Source organism: Ambystoma mexicanum, chromosome 5p (assembly GCF_040938575.1).
Source record: "Ambystoma mexicanum isolate Mex_15411 chromosome 5p, UKY_AmexF1_1, whole genome shotgun sequence".
Taxonomy (NCBI): Eukaryota; Metazoa; Chordata; class Amphibia; order Caudata; family Ambystomatidae; genus Ambystoma; species Ambystoma mexicanum.
This window is the reverse complement of record NC_090930.1, coordinates 1,117,157,556-1,117,176,360: the sequence shown is the minus strand read 5'-3', so window position 1 is coordinate 1,117,176,360 and position 18,805 is coordinate 1,117,157,556. Positions and strand designations below refer to the sequence as shown.

The window sequence follows — 18,805 nt, the reverse complement described above, 5'->3', positions numbered from 1 at the left end:
TGTGGGGAAACAGGGTTTACCTCACGATTACAGAGCTTGAGGAGGCACTTGGGATCCACCCATTGCCGGGTTTCCTCTTCCTGCAGCTAAAGGGCACCCTACCAAGGAAAGAGTGGCGTGACCAAATCCAGAGGGACCTTACCCCCCCCCCCCCCCTTTGAAAAAGTTGAATAATTTGAATGCACAGGAATTTAAGTCCCTCATTGAGTCTGCGGTCTTGGATATTCGTCAAAGAGCAAATAAAAGTAGGGTTGATATCGGACATAAACATTGCTTTGACCAAGATCTAGCATTAGCTGAAACTGCTATGAGGAAAGAGGAATGCACAATTACGAACTTAATGCCTGATGCGGATAACCGAAATCTAGCATTAAGCCGATTAAGCAAAATATAGAAACTACACCAAAGCTATAAAAAAAATAGTCCCTTACAACATGATGCTGATGCTATGCTGGGGATCCTTATCCAGGCTAAGATGGGTGCATTCTGGTCACTTGTGAATGGACAAAATCCCAATTGTGCCATCTCTCAACTGAATCCACTTTCAGAACAAGCATGGATGGTATTTTTTGGTAAAAGATTTGGGTCTGAGGCCATTAGGAAGGAGAAGAGCCAAAAGTGAACTCCGTTAATGTGAGTGATGATACATGGGTGCCCCCTTTTGAGATCAACACAGTTATATCCCTAATATCTAAATGTAAGCAGTCAAGTGCCGCGGGACCTAATGGCCTCACAAATAACGCATTTAAATCGGATCCGAGCCTATGGGCAAATCTGCTTTACTATGAATTTCAAGATATCTTCAGGACAGGCATGACTCCACCATCCTGGAGCACAGCCCATGTCATTCCAATTTGCAAGTGCGGGAATAGGTCGGATCCTAAAAATGACCAGCCTATCTCTTTGATAGACGTTGACTGTAAAATCTTCTCAGCCCTATTGTTAACGCACTTGTAGGAATGGGAAAAGCAATACCATCCACTTAGTATATACCAAACAGGCTTTCGTAAGGGGCACTCTACAATTAATGGGATCACTGTCAAATGAATTCAAGATGAGGCATCGAGTAAAGTGAAGGGTTGCACATTTATGGCATCTGTCGGCCTCTCTGCCACATTTGATTGCATTGATCATAATAAATATTGAATAAATTGGCTTTATGGGGTCTGCCAATGGCCGTCAGACTTGTTGAGGATTCTTATACTAACGCAGGCATCCAGGTGTGATGAAGCCAGAAAGGTGAAATGTCAGAAAGAGTTCAAAACTACTGTGGCATTAGACAGGGCTGCGTTTTAGCACCCTGAATTTTCAATCAATACCTCTCAGATGTGGCAGAGCACCTGATGGAGGGGCTGTTGGCTCCTAGACCAGGCCAATCTAAAATCATATGGCTGGCCTATGCCGATGACTCTTTTCGACTGCGCCAGGGCGGCCCTTCAGCAACTACTCGACATTCTCAAAATATGCCAGGGAAAATGGCCTCATCATTAACCCATGCAAAACTAAAATTCTCTCGTTCTCAAAGGCCCACCGTAAGAGCATGCACCCTACCTGGTGCCTTGAAGGTAGTATCGTGGGTACCTCCACTAGGGTTACATACCTGGGTTACCATGTCGGTGCAGATACGGGCAATAAATCTCAGTTGGAGATCCTCTCGCAGAAAGCTAAGCTTTTGCAAAGCCACATTATGAAAATCGACCGAAAATATGGTAGATTGCAAATAAAACCTGCCCTTATGTTTTTTGAGGGGAGGATAGTACCTAAGCTCGTATATGATTTGGAACTGTGCTCCAGTATGATATCGAAAAAACAGAATAAAAAATAATATTCCAATCTGGAAATCTTGGTTGGCAATCCTATGTTAACTAAAAAGAGATTGCTAGATCACTATTGGATTTTGACAACAGAAACCTTCCATTCATATGGCTCGCTGAATCAACTAACACATGAACATAAGAAACGAGGATCCCTCTCAAAAATACTCCTTTTCCCGAATAGGTATCCTGGCTGGTTGCTGAGGTTGTGTTGGAACATTCTCCCGACTAAAGATATCCTTTTAAGAAGAAATCAAATCTCTGTTAAAGAAACTGATTGCAGGATCTATCACTCAGAACCTGAATCTGTCATACATATCGTTCTGGAATGTCTTCAGTTAAATGGATCAAGAACTACCTTTCTAGGAACACTGAGGGATCCCTTCCGATTCTGTTCCGAGGATACAGTGTGGGAGATCAGCCCAGAAGGTTGTACATGCCTTGGATTTAGTCCTCTTTCAGGTATGGTCGATACTATTCTGTAGTATTATTATTATAAGTGCATTTTAAGTGAACTGTTTTTCTTTTACTGTATGAATGTAACAGATTGTTTCTTGTTGGATGCTTCTTTTGGATTTTTTAAATGATTTTTTTCTGTATTTGTTTTTCTTTTTACTTAACCCCTTTTGATAATTCTGTTGGTATGTTTTATATGGAAATGTTGGATTTTGTAAAAAATTGTAAAGGTTTGAATACACCAAACACCAGAAAAAAATGCACACCACAGTAGTAAAGTAAACCACTGCAACCAGCCATTCAGTGAGGAAAGGGTAACAAAATGTAATTGTTACATGAGAAGCTAGACAAAGGGGATATTAAGTAAAACCCCCAGCACCCTATGGTGTGCTGGTCTAGAAAGTTACAAATTTAAGTAAAGTCAATTTCACTTCACTGCTCTGGGAAACAATAGTTTATCCCATAGAAGGTATTTAAACCTTGGTGAAATCTGAAAGACTTCCCTGTGCCACTGCCTATGTTAGTTTTGTCTTTGACGGGATTCATTGGTGAATCCTGCCCTTGGCTCCAGCGTGTCTGGCAGGGCAGAAAGCAAGGGAAGTTCCCGAAACTCCGTGCTTAGCGTCGCCTTGGTTACAGGAATGCACCCAACAGGTGATTGGCTGGACAGCCACGCTGCTGTGACAGCTAGGCTGCAAATGAATGGGAGAAACCTGCATAAAAAGGTGAGGTCTTTTACGGGGAAGGCAGAGTCGACCACTGGACGAAAGAACCGAAGAAGAAACTGGAAGAGAAGCTTGCTGCACCCTCCTAGACCATTGGTTTGCCCGGTGAAGCCCTGCTGCAGTGCCTAAAATCCATATTTTGAATTGACTAGAGAAGTCCGGAAAGGACTTCTCCCCTTGGGTTGGTGGGACCAACTGACCCCAAGATGAACTTGACTGGTACCCCTCTCCCTGCTGGCTGTACTTCTTTGCTGCTGCTGGAACAGAGTGCCAAGGGACAGGAACACCAGAATCGAGTGCATCGTTTTTAAGCCGGACCCGAATTCCAGGAAAATCCTCCAGTCTCCCGCGAACCAAGCCTGAGCCACCTCAGCAGAGTGCTGGACCCCAGAAGCAAGGAAAGTCCACAAGGTGTCCAAGAACCGCGGTGGTGCTATTTGCAAGTAGCTGAAACCGCGAAGTGCCGCTGATCTGAATTGTGCCCGTAGTTGCTCGATCTTAAATCCACCCTGGCCAGCCTAGCAGATAAAAACCAAGCTGCACTGCTTATGCTACTGGACCTCTCCGCAGCCTTTGACCCGGTCGATCACAGCTTACTGGTGTCAAGGCTCGGAGAGGTCCCCAACTGTTCCGCGATAGCATCTAGATGGATAGCCTCCGTTCTAGGTCCCAGAATGGTAAGGGTATGCGTAGGCAACAATCCATCCTCTATCTCTCAGACATGTGGAGTTCCACAGGGCTCCTGTCTGTCGCCTCTGCTTTTTTATCTGTATATCTGCCCTCTTCTCGACCTCTTAAGTAAATTAGGAGTCCAATACACAAATTACGCTGATGACACTCAGTCATACAACTGAGTGGCTCTTATAGCAATGAAACAAAGCCATACAGGACAGGATGGCCTGTAACTCCCTGGCTTTGAATGATAAAAAGACCGAACTCCTAATAGTGTCATCTAAAAGCACCCGGACTAAACTTGATGCCAACTATGTTAACTTCCCTATTGCTGATAATATTGCCGTCCAAAAGAAAGTGAAGACCCTAGGCGTTGTCCTTGATGAAGAACTATCCATGAAGTCCCACGTCTCTAGCATCAAGTCTAGCTGCAGACTTAAATGGGGGAATATATCCTATTAGCTTGTTATCACTGAAAAACTGTGCCCTGTCCACGGCACAGATTAATTCTAGATAAGACTACTGTAATAGTCTTCTTTCTGGTACCACAGTTTCCAACATTCAATCTCTGCAGGGGGCCAAAAATAACGCTGTGCATACTATTTTCAACCAATCTCGTCGCACCCACATCTCCACCTTTAGAAAAAAACTTCATTGGCTCCCGGTCAAACATTGTATAACACAAGGTGCTTACTATGACGCACAAATGCCTGAGCCTCAGCAGTCCTATATATCTGTCTGCACGCATTAGTATCAAGTCAAACGAGAGAAATTTTCGCTTATCCTCAAACACCCCAGATTCAGTCAGGGTCCCCTTCTTTGGAATACACTACCAGCTCGGATACGGCAGATCCAAAGCTACATTGTGTTCAAACGGGACATAAAAACTCACCTCTTTAACCTGGAATAACCCGCTTATGATTCGCCTTCCTCTTCTGCCTTTTTGTGTTAGTCTGTTCTTGTCTCGTCTTCATGTGCGCCCTGAGGCCCATGGGCATGTGGCGAGTTAAAAAAATTAAAATAAATAACCTTCAACCCGTATTGCAGGAATCCCCAGACATCCTCCCTCTTGTCCCCACGACAGAGGCCCAGGAACAACAGGATCTGCAGGACTACAACAGGAACAGAAGCCAGGTGGAACCTTTTCTTCAGGTTCAAGGTACAGTGTACCTTGTGTGCAGCTTGCTTGCTCTCACTGGAGACTTGCATTTGCAGAGTTGCTTGCATCTTTGCTTTTCACAAGCCCCCCCGCCCAGCTTGTGGCCCAGCTGCGATTCTTTTACTACAAAAACTAACATTGTGCAAGACTTTTGTGCTATCCTCAAGAAGTGCCTCAGCTCCCCTAGACTTTGCTCAATTGACATTGGCTGCCTGGCTCCCTGAAGACTCTTAACATCTGACTTTGTTTATCTGTCCCTCAAAATGTCAAATACCTTACTTGTACAACTGGGAAAGGGTTAACCTATATTTAACCTATATTTACTTGTGGGATTGTTAAGTACTTACCTTTTTGGAGAAACTGGTTAACCTTTGTTTCCTTCCCTAACCTTTTCCTTTCTCCACAATTCCAGTATTAAATTTAATTGTAAAGTGATATATCAATGTCCACAGTGTACTAGCAATTGAAGCCACCTTAGAGTGTCGTAAGTGGGTCTGACATCTACTTACTGAACTGAAGGAGCATTTTTGAAGTGTATTTAAGTGTTGCATATTGCCCCTCTCAAGAAGGCTCATTTTAAAATGGATTCTTAAATTAATCATTATTTTAATCAGGGAACCTGGAGTATAAGTTTATTTGAACACATGTCACTGTGAATCTCCATGCTACAACCCTACAGCTCACATTCACCCCTCTTGAGCTAAGCCTGGCTACTCAGTCACTCTACCAAATTGTATAGTACAGGCCTATACCAACGGTTGGGTTACCTATTGCCAAGTCTGGTGTAGTCTCAGACAGGGTTACTAAATACAATCTTGCCTAACAGGTGCCAAGGCCCTGAGCCACGAGAGGCCTCGGACACAAGAGGATACAGCTTGGGCCTTGCAACTGAAGCAGAGGCATCGACCTCAGATCACTGGTAGGAGCTGAATCTTCGGCCAGCCGGCCAGTAGTCTTAACGCCGACTCACGACCTCAGAACAAGTTCCAGCAGGCTGGTACCCCTCGGCACATGTGCCAGTAGCTGTGCTGTATCAAGCCGAAGGACAGGCTCTTGGAGGTGGCACTCGCCGATCTCTTACCCCCCCCCCTGGGGTCGAAGATGAGGACGACCTTGATCGCCCTTGCGGACTGCCTGGTTGGGCCCCCATGCCCCTCAGCTTGGGAGCCAGTAGCTGGGACGGCCTCAGGTCTGGCCACAGAGTGCCCAGAAGAGCACGCCCCCCCCCTCAATCCATGACCCCCCGGGAGCCTGTAATCTTAGAGGACTCTGGCCTGCCAGAACCTGAATCCGAGGGACAACGATCCGTGGGAACCCCGGGGAAGGAGTCACCGCCTGTGGAGCCGTGCTGAACAGAGGGCCTACCTTGCTTTAACGAGATGTCCTGTAGACGAAGTCCTTAAGGTGGGGCAGGGGAGACGTGTGGAAGATCACCCACCACCATGACAAGCAATTCTTCCATTCACCGAGTCCAAGAGCGCTGCAAGCTGAACATGCGTCCCAGCGGTGATCATGCCTCAAACACTCAAGACAGAGTGCATGGGGTCCGAGGCTGGGAACGAGCGGTCGCATGGGGCACTTCTCATGAATCCTCCTGCGGCTGGCATGCGCTGGGGGAGGCGTGGCACCAAGGGGAGGTTAAATAAGATTGAAAAAGAGACAACCGGGAGCAAGCAGAAAGCTAAAACAAATCTCAGCGCTGGCTGCCAAGTCCGACAGTCCATGTGGAAAAATGCACCAGAGGGTGGGGATTTCCCAAGGCCAAGCACTATACTAAATTTAAAGGGGGAAGCTCAATTTCTTTACTACCAAAGATTTGGGTAGTGTCCCGTTGTTGGGGGATGCCCACAAGGATGGAGGAAAGGGGACACAAGAGAAAACGGCTATGAGAACTTGTGATTAGCAGGGACTCCAAATGGTGCAGTGAAGGAATTGCTCCTTCAGAAACATGGCCTGAATTGGTGTTCCTGCCTTTTTTTGGTGCTACAAATATTGTCTTTTTAACAAACGCTTTCCAGATTTGAAAAGTGTTTTTTGCTGTATTACGATTGGCATTAATACGACTGACAGTCCTGTGAACGTGTGAGCAAGGCAAACACGTCCTGTAAACAGGGCGTTTGCACCACACTTTCAAAAGGACTCCTGTGGTGCAGTGGTTAAGGGCTGGCCCTTTCAACCATGCAAACTGGGCTCTACTCCCTGCCTTTACTTTTTTCTGGATGCCTCAAACATGGTTTTAAAAAGACAAGCGTAAGATCCCAGTATGGGGCTCCTGCTTGTTAACTGCCGCGAGAGCAGAGCATCAAAAGGAACAGCTGTAACTGGTTATATAAAATAAAAGGGATGCCTCCAAGTCAATGAAAAGCAGGACTTGTCCCATTTTGCAGATTATTCATTCATTTCGTCATTTGCATAGCGCTTTTCACCAGAATTATGGTCTGAACGTGCTGTTGGTTGAACGCCCTCAGAGGGACCAGAGAACACAAATTTGGGAGAATTTGGAGGTGGTATTATGCGTGTGCATTCCCGCCATTAAAGTTATGCCAGAGTGGACCCATGTCTAAATGGAGTGTGCATGGGCACAGAGGTGCTTTACTATGAACTAAGGGGGGGGGGGGGATTGTGTTTAAGGAGAGAGTTGTGTGAAGCTACAGTTCGAATTTTAGTCATTCAAAGTAGCTTAATTCTTATGGCAGAGGTGTTGTGCAATAGTGCTGGTTATATGCGAGTACAGGGTGTGTCGAGTGAGCCACTGCCGTCTGCCAAGTTGCGGCGTGCAAGAGGATAAAATGGGTTACCAGTATAAACAATGTCTGCATCCTCATTTCCATCTATGCACAAGGAGCAGCGCTGAGTTTCACAAGCGATCCAAGTGCAAGATGAGTGCATAATACTCACCCTCTCAGAGAACCTCAGAGTGAACACTCGTCATACCTAGGTCCTTCTAGTGCAAAACAGGTCCCCATTTCATGATTACATGCAACAGCATGGCCCCACCCTCCTGTGCAGTAGATTTACATGCAGTGCCAACCACAAACCAGGGATCCGAAGTGCCCGATTATCGTCCTCCCGGATGATCAGCGTAAATTTCCCAAGGTGCATTTTTAAGTGTGATGCTTTGCCCACCCTCCAAGCCCATACGAGTGCAGTACCCGGCCCACTCAGGATTTGTTCCAAGTGCAAGAAACTAGAATACATTCAGGATTCCTCCATGCGTTTTTGGTGGCCCCAAGGTGCTGTTAGAGGAGGCAGAACAAAGCGGTTGAAAGGAAAGAAAAGACAAGTAGCTGACAGAGGGACAGGTGGGGAGGTAGGTGATCCTCTGAGGCGGAGGGAGTTCCAGAACGTGGGTGCGAGGACGAAGAAACAGGCACCTCCTAATCTGGAGAACTTGAAGGCAGGGGAAACCGGGGAGGGGGCTCGGGGGGGGGGGGGAAATCAGGCGGTTTGGAGTGGTGTAGGGAGGCGGGGGAGACTACCAGGCGGTGTGCAGAGCGGATTCTGGTGGGGTGTGAGTTTGTTTTGGAGTGATTCCAGGCCTTTCTTGTGAATGGCTTTGAAGGAGGCCCGTTGGCTAATGGGCAGCAAGTATAGTGTCCTGAGTGCAGGGGAGATGTGTTCTCTCAGGGAGAGGAACCTTTTAAAAAGTATGTCCAAATACATTTTTAAATAACATTTCTAAGTGAACTTCACCTTCAACCATCACAGCCACAGAAGAACCACCTTTTAGCTATCTCATTTAGCTCCCTCATCTCAGATTTATTTTTTGGATCAACATGTTAAGATGGAGGATTTGGGGGGGGGGGGGCTGAGAAAGTTGAACAAGTTACTTACCAACTGTAACATTCTTTCGATTGGATGTTCCTCCCACGTATTCCTCATCTTAGATATTTGTATCTTCTAGCTCGCTGCTTTCAACATTTTTCACTAGAGGGTGCTGTGCTCTAGGTCGAAGCATCTAATGTCACTCGAGGGCAGCCGTCGACCATCGACGTCATCGGTAGTATAAAGGTCTCGAGCCGTGCAGTTAGCCTCAGTTCTATTTTTAGTAAGAAAGAGGGTTTGACTCTGATAACCTTGTCCTTATGGAAAATGGTGTGAGGAGGCTTGCAAGAGCGCCTTCAACTCACTCACCATGCAGGTTGATTTAATTGCCACTAGCAGAAGGACTGGAGGAAATTAAGAAGCATTAACGGGCAAGAATGTAGTGGTTCAAAAGGTATACATGCAAGATACTTTAAGACCAATATTCGATCCCAGACTGGTACACATTTGTCAGCCCTTTCAGGAATTAGACAACCAAGGGCATTTTAAAATAGGAAACCTCTTCCGAGGGGCGCTTAAAAATAGATCGAGCTGCTAACTACCCCATTAAAGTACCAACTTGGAGCCCCAAATTGGCCAAATGAAACAAGAGTACCATAGGAGTGTTGCAAAGGAATGGATCCACATTCTTGTCTCTGCACCAGTTACAGAACTTGTTCAAACGACACCGGTACACGGACTTTGTTGCTGGCCTTCTGGCCGAAAGCAAAATCTCCATTACGTCGTCCGGGAGGTCCCAATCCTTATATCTCAGCCTCTCAGAAGCCAAGCGTGAAGGCTGAGCCTGTTGACCTCTGGATGGAGAACCCGATCTTCCTCTTGCGAGAGGAGATCCCCTCTGTGGAAGACATATAGGAGGGCAGATGGCCATGTCTAGAAGGTCCGGGTACCACGTCCACCTGGCCCAATCTGGGGCAATTAGGATCATGGTTTTCCTGAACTTTCTCAACCTCCTGATTACTTGAGGAATCACGGGGACTGGAGGAAACAGCAGCAGAAACTCCCAGTTCACCACAAACGCATCTCCTAGAGCTCCTCTCGGGGGAAATTCCCTTGAGCAGTACTGAACGCACTTTCGGTTGAGCCTGGTGGCGAAAAGATCCACTTGAGGAGTTCCCCAAAGGGCAAAGATCTCCAGAAGGACTTCCTGAGCTAGTTCCCACTCGTGAGACACTGCTCTGCCTGCTCAGATCGTCTGCCGCCGTTTTTTGCTCTACGGCTAGGTTAACTGCTGACAGAGATTCCTTATTGTATTGCCCAGAACCAGAGCTACATTGCTTCCCTGCACAGTGGAAGTGATCCTACGCCTCCCCTCGTTGAGGTAGTACATGGCCACTGTGTTGTCCGTCATTATCAGGACAGTCTTTCCCTGTACAGAGGGCAGAAAGGCTTTCAGAGCTAGTCTGATTGCCCTCAGCTTCAAAAGGTTGATGTGCAGTTCGGACTCCGGTGGAGACCAACGACTGCTGATTGTCAGATCGTTGGTGTGGGTCCCCACCCCGTGAGTGAGGCGTCCGTCACTTATCTCTGGCCATGTTTGCCAAAAAGATTCTCGTTTGAGGATATTGCCCTTGCAAGCCCACCATAGTAGATCTTGAGACACCCTGGCCGGAACTTGCAAAAATTCAGACATATTCCCCCAAAAAATTGAGACCATCGAGTTTTGAGGGCCCATTGAAGGGATCTCTCCTCAATCTGGCCTCTGGCACCAGAAAAATGCAGGATGCCATGAGACCAAACAACCTGAGGAAATCAAAGGCCGGTAGACGCTGGGCGTTCTGGTACTTTGATACCATCGGCAGAATGTGGTGAGCTCTCCTCGGGAGGCGAGGCTTTGCCCGAGGAAGTATCCAGGACTGCTCCGATGAATTGGAGCTTCTGGAGTTGTACCATTTGCGACTTTTTGAAATTGAGGGAAAAGTCCAGTCTGTGTAACAAGTGGCAGGTCATGGTCAAATGTTCCTGGGCTCGTTTGGGTGAACCCACCCCGATTAACCAGTCGTCCAGGTAAAGGTAAAGGTGAATATCCCCCACCCCCCTCCCGAGACTCGCTGCCACCACTGCCATCAGCTTGGTGAAATCCCTCAGGGTAGAGGTAAACCCGAATGGCAGAACTCGAAACGGATAGTGAGAATTGCCAATCACGAACCTCCGGTGCTTCCTGTGCTTGAGATAGAAAGACACATGAAAGTAAGCATCCTGAAGGTCCAATGATACCAACCAGTCTTGGAGTTGGAGAGCCTGAAGGACCTGAAAAAGGGTTACCATTTTGAACTGGTCCTTCCTGAGGAACTTGTTCAAGTCCAAAATGGGTCTAAATCCTCTGTCCTTTGGGATGAGAAAGTAAGGGGAGTACCAACCCTTGTTCCTCTCTGCTACAGGTACATGTTCTATTGCACCTTTCTCTAGCAGGGTGCAAATCTCCTGCGCAAGGAGCGCGTCTGGAATTTTGGCAGAGCTGGATCCGGTGGATGGTCCCGAGGCCTTTGTCAAAAAGGAAGGCAGTAACCATGGGCCACTGTTTCCAGTGCCCAAGCATCCAAAGTAATGCCCCGCCATTCGTTCAAATACTGAGTGATCCTGCCTCCCACCAGTGTCTTGTGGGTTAAGGCCTAAGAGTGGCTTTGCAGCAGCTGCAGCAGTGGCCGCCTGGACAGTTGCCACTGCTGGGGCCTATCTAGCACCTTTTCCTCTTCCATCACGAGGAATTTTTCTTTGTTGACCTTTCTGACTGGCCTATCCCTTCCCTCTCCCAAATGAGGAATAAAAGCAAAAAGGACTCTTCCTCCAGGAAGATGACCCTGAGTAAGAGTGTTGCAGAGGTTGTCTTATAGAGGCACTAAGATTTAGCAGCCGCTTTTGAGGTCTGCAGCTTTTCTAAACTTTCGTCTACCTTGCTGCCAAACAACCTCAAGCCGTCAAAAGGCATATGGAGCAATCTGGATTGCATATCTGGTGCCATGTGAATCTGCGCCTGACTGTGCTAGATGCCATGGACCTGCTTATGCAATCAGCAGTGTCCAGCCCTGATTGGAGGATTCCCCCATAGCCTCCTTTCCATCTAACAATTGCGAGAAAACCTTCCCGTTCCTCGCCCTCAGGGATGTGTTCAGCTGCTGCAGTCATACAATCCCAGAGGTTGTATGTGTACCTTGCAAGAGTGCAAGTCACATTTGTGGATTTGAAGGCCATACTGCCTGAAGAAAAAGCTTTCTGGGCCCAGGCATCAATCCTTTTGTAGTCCCCATTCGGGGGATCAAAGGGTAGGCCGATTGTCTCGTAGATGTGGCCGCCAGCACCACTAAATTCTCTGGCGAGGGATGTCTTGATAGATATTCAGGGTCAGTTGAGGAAGGCCTATACTTCCCCACCAACTTCTCATTTATGGCAGGGCCAGAATATGGTGTCTCCCATGTGGCCATAACCCTTCTTTGCAATGTCCTATGAAAAGGGAGAAACGGGTCCTTTTTAGGGCCTTCATTAAGGATGTCTGTCATGTCATCTTGGTCAACATTTGGGGAATTTGCATTCCATGAATTCAATTACTCTATTCATCAAGTTTCTGTACCCTGCATCTGCATGGTCTGCAAGGTTGGGTCTATCAAAATCTACCTCAGGGGAGGTATCCAGGCCACTGGCCGTCTGAAGGTATTCATATAAATATGCCATTTTCAAATTAGCGTCTACTAATTCTTCTGGGACCTCCCTAGACCCAAATTTTACTCCATCCAGAGTAACATCCTCAGAGGATTGTTCCTCAAAAATTGAAGACATAGATCTGAAGACTTGTCTAGGCTGTGGGTGGAACACTTTCAACCGGCATCGCGCTTGGCTTCGACATGGGTGTCGATTTTTGCACCAGAATTAGCGGTGGCCTCGATGAAGGCGTCAAGGTCGATGCTGGCTTCGATGCTGTCAAGGGAGGCGTCGATGTCATCTTCGGGATCGGCTTCGAGAGCACCTTCTAAGGATGTGTAGAAGTAGCCTTCGACATGGATATCGATGGCGGGTTTCCGTCGACATCTAGCCCAACGTTACCTCCGATTTATGCACCGATAGGTCTGATTTTATTTACCAGGTGTCTGGGAAATATCCTCCGATGACACCCTCAACGATTTATCGTCAGATCCCACAAGTCTGGTCTTTGACCTCCCTCTATCTTTTGGAGTGAATAGGGGCATGGTCTCCACGAGTTTTTTTGGAGGTGGTCTGGGCCGCTTTCTCGAAAATCTTTAACATGGAGGTTCGGAAAGCCTCCCATTTCTCAGAGAAATCATGTTTGGAAGGATAGGAGATGACTCGAGTCCACCGACAAGGAGGAGGAAGATTGGTGTCGCCTTTTCTTAGATTTTTTTTTTACAAAGACGAGGAAGATTTTCGGCCTATGTCGAGGCTTCCCATCCGATTCCCTTGATCCCTTAAGTTTTTTCAAAGAAGACTGAGGATTCCTCCCCCACTGCTAGTTTACCTCTACATTCCTTCAGAGCCTTGTTGGTCATCTCCTGACAGGAACCGCACTAGTCAACCCGATGGTCAGGGCCCAAGCACCAGAGAAAATTTCAATGGGGGTCGTTGATCGACATTTTCTTCCCACACTTCTGAAAAAAATTAAGCCAGTTTTACGCATGGAAGGATTCGACGATGAAGACAATCGATTGAAGAACTGTGGCGCCGTTCTCATGTCACGAAGCAAGCTATCGGAAAAACAGAACTGAGGCTAACTTGCGCGGCTCAAGCCCTTTATATTACAGATGACGTCGATCGCCGGCTGCCCTCGAGGGACAATCGACGCCTCGAGCGCAGCGCGCCCTCTAGTGAAAAAGGTCCGAAGCAGCAAGCTGGAAGATACGAATATCTAAGATGAGGAATACGTGAGGACAATACATTCGGAATACAGTTTAGTGAGAACAAACTCCATTTCCTGCAACATATACATAACCAATATTACCATCAGATTCAACTGTGTGCACTGAACATGAAGAAGCAACAAAAGTAACCTGGTATTGTACTTTGTTGTATTCCATTGCATTAGCATTCATAAAGCCCAAATATCTAAGAATAAAGTGCGTCAATACACAATGCCCGATTAAAGATTCAAAACTAACCTTTTTCCTGGACTGAAATTCGGAGACATCTAAAACACTTCTATCGGGGGTCTGAAAACAAAGAAGAAACATGTATAAATAGAAGTGCACAAGTAAATATTCCATAGAATAAGGTTTGGTGCATCAGGATGAATGCTGCTGTAAAGACCACAATGTAATTGATTGTGTAATTGCACACATTAGCTTATCTGCAAGACAAATTTGGAAGAATTCACAAAATGCTCATATGGCTCCGTTACCATGGTTTCACCAACAATGAAACAAGTTAAGCTCTCCTTTTCTTGCCTCCCAAACAGCAGTTTACGGGGCGTGACTTAATACTATCCCTAATGTGGCATACCCTGTACACATGATCCCTCACACGTTGAGGACCCTCACATTATTTGTTTCTGACAAGAGGCAGTGTCATTTGTAAGCGTGAAGTGTAGGTAGAGACCATGAGATGTGAAAGATCCAAGAGATGTTTCAGCACCGCTTGTCCCACCTGTGTATCATCCCTAGAATGTGTGTCCAGACAGCAATGTTGGGTGACGTATGTACTGAACTCCAAATGGCAGTCTTGTAAATGGCATCTAGAGGCAGTTTTGCCATGAAGGGTAAGGTTGCCACAGTGCCGCAAGTTGTGAGCGCTCTGGTTTTAAAGGGCAAGGAACAAGTTACTTACCTGTAACTGTTGTTCTCCAGCATGGGTCTGGCATGGATTCACATGCTCATGAATATTCCCCGTCGTCAGGCTGGGAATCCTCGGTAAAGAAAAAACCAGTATCAGTTTCGTTTCTGATCTGTCTTTCGTAGTAGTAACCAATCACTGGTCTCTGCGTCATACTGACCACAGCCAATGACTGCCCTCTACCTAAGCACCGCCTCTGGCAGCCATCTTCAGATTTGGAAGCACGTGAAGTGGCAGTATGACCAAGTGAAGAGCCGCAGAGGGGTAGGCGGGAGGGTTCGCATGTGAATCCATGCCAGACCCATGCTGGAGAACAACAGTTACAGGTAAGTAACTTGTTCCTTCTCCAGCATGGGGTCTGGCATGGATTCACATGCTCATGAATAAAGAATACATAGCAGTACACACATGCACAACCACGGGAGGTGGCAAAGGCTCAACATTAAGCATTGCATCAAACTCAACATTAAGCATCTTACCTCCCCACCAGGTTCACCTCAGGCGAACAGGTTGCGCAGCACTGCTTGGCCGACCCTGGACTCCTCCCTGGAATCCCGATCGACGCAGTAGAACTTCGTGAAGGTGTGCGTCGACCTCCACGTAGCAGCCCTGCATATGTCCAGCAGGGGCACACCAGAAAGGAATGCCGTGGTAGCTGCGATCGCTCTGGTGGAATGGGCTCTCGGACGGCCAGGCAGCGGTCGGTTTGCCAACCGATGACAGTACATGATACAGCCGGAGAGCCATCTGGAAATGGAAGCCTTCGAGAGAGCCTTCCGCTGATTGACAGGTCCAAAGTTCACAAAGAGTTGTGACGTCTTCCGAAAACACTTCGTGCGGTACACGTAGAACTTCAGCGCTCTAGCCACATCCAGCGAGTGCAAAGTTCTCTCAGCCGGCGACAAAGGCGACGGGAAGAATACAGGCAACACCAAGGGTTCGTTGAGGTGGAAGTCCGACGGTACCTTGGGCATGAAGGAGGGGTGCGTCCTGAGCACTACCCTCGTGTCGTGAAAAGTCAAGTACGGGGCCTTGCAGGAAAGGGCCTGGATCTCTCCCACCCGTCGTGCGGAGGTGATGGCCACAAGAAACGCTGTTTTCCACGACAGAAACTTCAACGGGGCCGAGTGCAGAGGCTCGAACGGAGGTCCCATGAGCTTGGTCAGCACCACGTTGAGCTCCCACGCCGGGGCTGGAGCCTTCACCGGCGGGAACGATCTGAACAGTCCCTTCATGAACTCTTTCACCAGACGATGAGACCACAAAGACGTCTGCCCCGTGGTTCTGGTGTATCGGGAGATCGCAGCAAGATGAATCTTGATGGACGCGTGTGCCAGTCCAGCTTTGGCCAGCGTCAGCAGGTACGGCAGTACTTGGGGAGCCGTAATCCGTAGAGGGTTAATCTTCTGTGCGTGGCACCAGACAGAGAACCTCTTCCATTTGTGTCCGTAGCATTTAAGAGTCGAGGACGCCCTGGCCTTTGCAAGAACCTCTCTGCAGTCGGCCGGTATGTCGTATCCTCCAAACTCTAGCGCTGCAGGAGCCAGGCCTGCAAGTTCAGCGATTTCGGGTCGTGGTGGAGGATGGCGCCTCCTTCCCTGGAGAGCAGATCCGCGTCCACCGGCAGCTTGATTGGCGGGGACGCTGACAAGTCCAGAAGGTCCGGGAACCATATCTGCCTCGGCCACGCAGGTGCGACGAGGATCATCCTGCACCGTGACCTCTTGAGCTGGTTGACGAGCCGGATTAGCAGTGGCAAAGGAGGGAACGCGTAGAGGAACAGGCCCTCCCAGGGTAACGAGAAAGCATCGCCCATGCTCCTCGCCTGGGGAAACCTGCTGGCGAACCTCCGGCACTTGGAGCTCGTCGCCGTCGCGATCAGGTAGATCTGGGGTGTGCCCCACCGTCGGAAGAGGCGATCCACTAGATCCTGCCGTAGTCCCCACTCGTGGCACGAGCGCAGCTCCCTGCTGAGTGAGTCGGCGATGGTGTTTTTTATCCCTGCCAGATGAAACGGCACCAGAAACATCCCTTGGGCGACTGCCCAATGCCACAGGTCCTGCGCCGCCTTGGACAGTGCTGGGGACCTGGTTCCGCCCTGTTTCCTGATGTAAAACATGGTGGTGTTGTCGGTGAAGATCCTCACCACCTTGCCCTTGAGGGACGGAAGGAAGGACCCGAGGGCCCAAAACACTGCACGGAGCTCCAGGACGTTGATATGTAAGGATTTCTCCGTCGGGAGCCAAAGGCCTCTTGCGTGCAGATTTTCGGTGTGCGCTTCCCACCCTTCCAGGGAGGCATCCGTGGTCACTGTCTCCTGGTGGGCTGGGGTCTGGAAGTCCATGCCCGCCGTCAGATGCGCGCGGGTGCCCCACCACCGGATCGCACGTCGGAAACTCTCGTCGAGTGTCATCCTTTCCTCGAAGCTGCCCGTCGTTTGGATCCAGCGCGCGTCCAGGAACTCCTGCAACGGGCGCATCCGGAGCCTGCACATGGGAATGAGGTAGATGCAGGAATACATCATTCCGAGGAGGGACTTGATGGACCTCACCTTGGCCGCGTCAGTCACCAACATCCGCTGCACCTTGCCCAGGATGGTCCTGGTCCTCTCCTCCGATGGGGAGGCCAGAAGGGACACTGTGTTGAGCCTCGCTCCCAGAAACAGAGCGTCTTGCGCGGGTATCAGGTGGGATTTGGCGTAGTTCACGGAGAATCCCAGGTCCGTGAGAAGTTGGACGGTCCTTGCCATGTGAACCACGGCGAGCTCCCTTGTCTTGGCTCGGATGAGCCAGTCGTCCAATAGGGGTAGACGTGGATCCCTTCGCGGCGCAGCTGCACCGCCACCGGTGCGAGGCACTTGGTGAACACCCTGGGTGCCGACCGTAGTCCAAAGGGGAGGGCTTTGAACTGGTAATGGCGCCCTTGGACCACAAACCTGAGGAATTTTCGGTGCCCCTTCAGGATGGGAATAGGGAAGTAGGCATCCTCCAAATCCAACGACGACAGGAAGTCTCCTTCCTCCAGCTGACCCAGGACGTGCTGGAGGGTGACCATCCGGAACTTTTGCGCCTTGATGAACTTGTTCAGACGTCGCAGGTCCAGGATGGGGCAAACCCCCCCCCCCTCTCCCCCCCCCGTCTTCTTCACGAGGAAGTATCTCGAGTAAACTCCGGAGCCCCGAAGCCTCTTTGGGACGAGTTCGATGGCGCCCTTCCTGAGCATCGCCTTTACCTCCAGGAGAAGTTGAGGGACGTGAAGTTCTTTCCTGGCCACGGGGGGGACGCGCGGACACTTTCTTTGAAACTCGAGCGCGTGGCCCCGGGCCAAGGCGTCCAGCACCCAACGGTCGGTGGAGATGGAATCCCACACGCTGACGAAGCTCGCCAGCCGGCCTCCCACCGGGGTGCTTCGGTGGGGGCCCGACCCCACGGCCGGTTCAATCCTGCTTCGACGAGGCTTTGCCGCCTTGTCCTTGGCGACGACGGCGGGGTCCGCCAGACTTGCCTCGTCCTCTGTAGGCCTCCTGAGACGATGTGGAGGCCGCACCCCCCCCCCCCGCTTTTTTCCTGGCCGCCGCGGAGACGACGGAGTCCGGGGTAGGCTGCGCCCGGAGGCACAGGGGGGCCGTGTCCGGGACCCGGTACTTTTTCTCGTACCGGTCTCTTCTAGCTGGCGTCGTGGAAGGGTTCTTGAGGAGGGTGAGGCCCTCATCCCAAATGTCGTCCAATAGAGGCACTGCGAGGACCGTCTTCCTCTTGGCCTCGCGCCGCTGATAAAGGAAACCTTCCTTCTTCTCCTCAGGGCAGAGTTGGAAAAGCTCGGATGCCCTGGCGATCATGGAGTGGAACGATCCAATCTCGTCTGGCGGAGAAGCCCTGGTGGGAGGCGACGACGGTACATCCTCGTCGTCCGTACCCGTCGCTGCCGTGTCAGTCCCCGTATCATCCCCTCGGGTGGACGGGGAGGAGGGCTGGAAGGGGCGCGACGGCTGAAAAGGAGGAGGAGGGTGGATCCTTCTTTTCTTGGTGGGGGAACCCCAGAAGGTCCCGGTTCTGGGTCCCCCGACGGGAGAGGTTCCGTCGGCAACGGTAGTCTCGTCCTTATCTCTGAGCATAAGGACTGTATAGCCAACAAAATGGCCGCCGAGCTGTCTCGCGGCGCTGGCAGAGGGGAATCCGACGGGCGATCAGGGGCCCCGTCGGTACCCTCGACGATATCGTCACCTGCGTCGGGATCCATCCCGACGGGCCGGTCTTCTTCCACGCCGAGGCCGTGGCTTAAGACTTCGACCAGCTCCTCCTCCGAGGTTGAGGCCGAATCTACGACGACGCCCTGCCCCCCCCCTTTTTCTTCCCCACGGGGGTCATATCGATGGGCAC

General features: G+C 49.7%; 1 protein-coding gene across 1 annotated transcript in view; it reads right to left on the bottom strand.

Moving 5' to 3' along the window:
• NUP153 (nucleoporin 153) overlaps nucleotides 1-18,805 on the bottom strand; it is a 1,189,258-nt gene that overhangs the window by 742,802 nt on the left and 427,651 nt on the right. Inside the window, exon 8 of the mRNA XM_069613598.1 lies at nucleotides 13,757-13,807. Coding sequence (XP_069469699.1) covers nucleotides 13,757-13,807 — 51 coding nt within the window. The remainder of the gene's footprint in view (nucleotides 1-13,756; nucleotides 13,808-18,805) is intronic.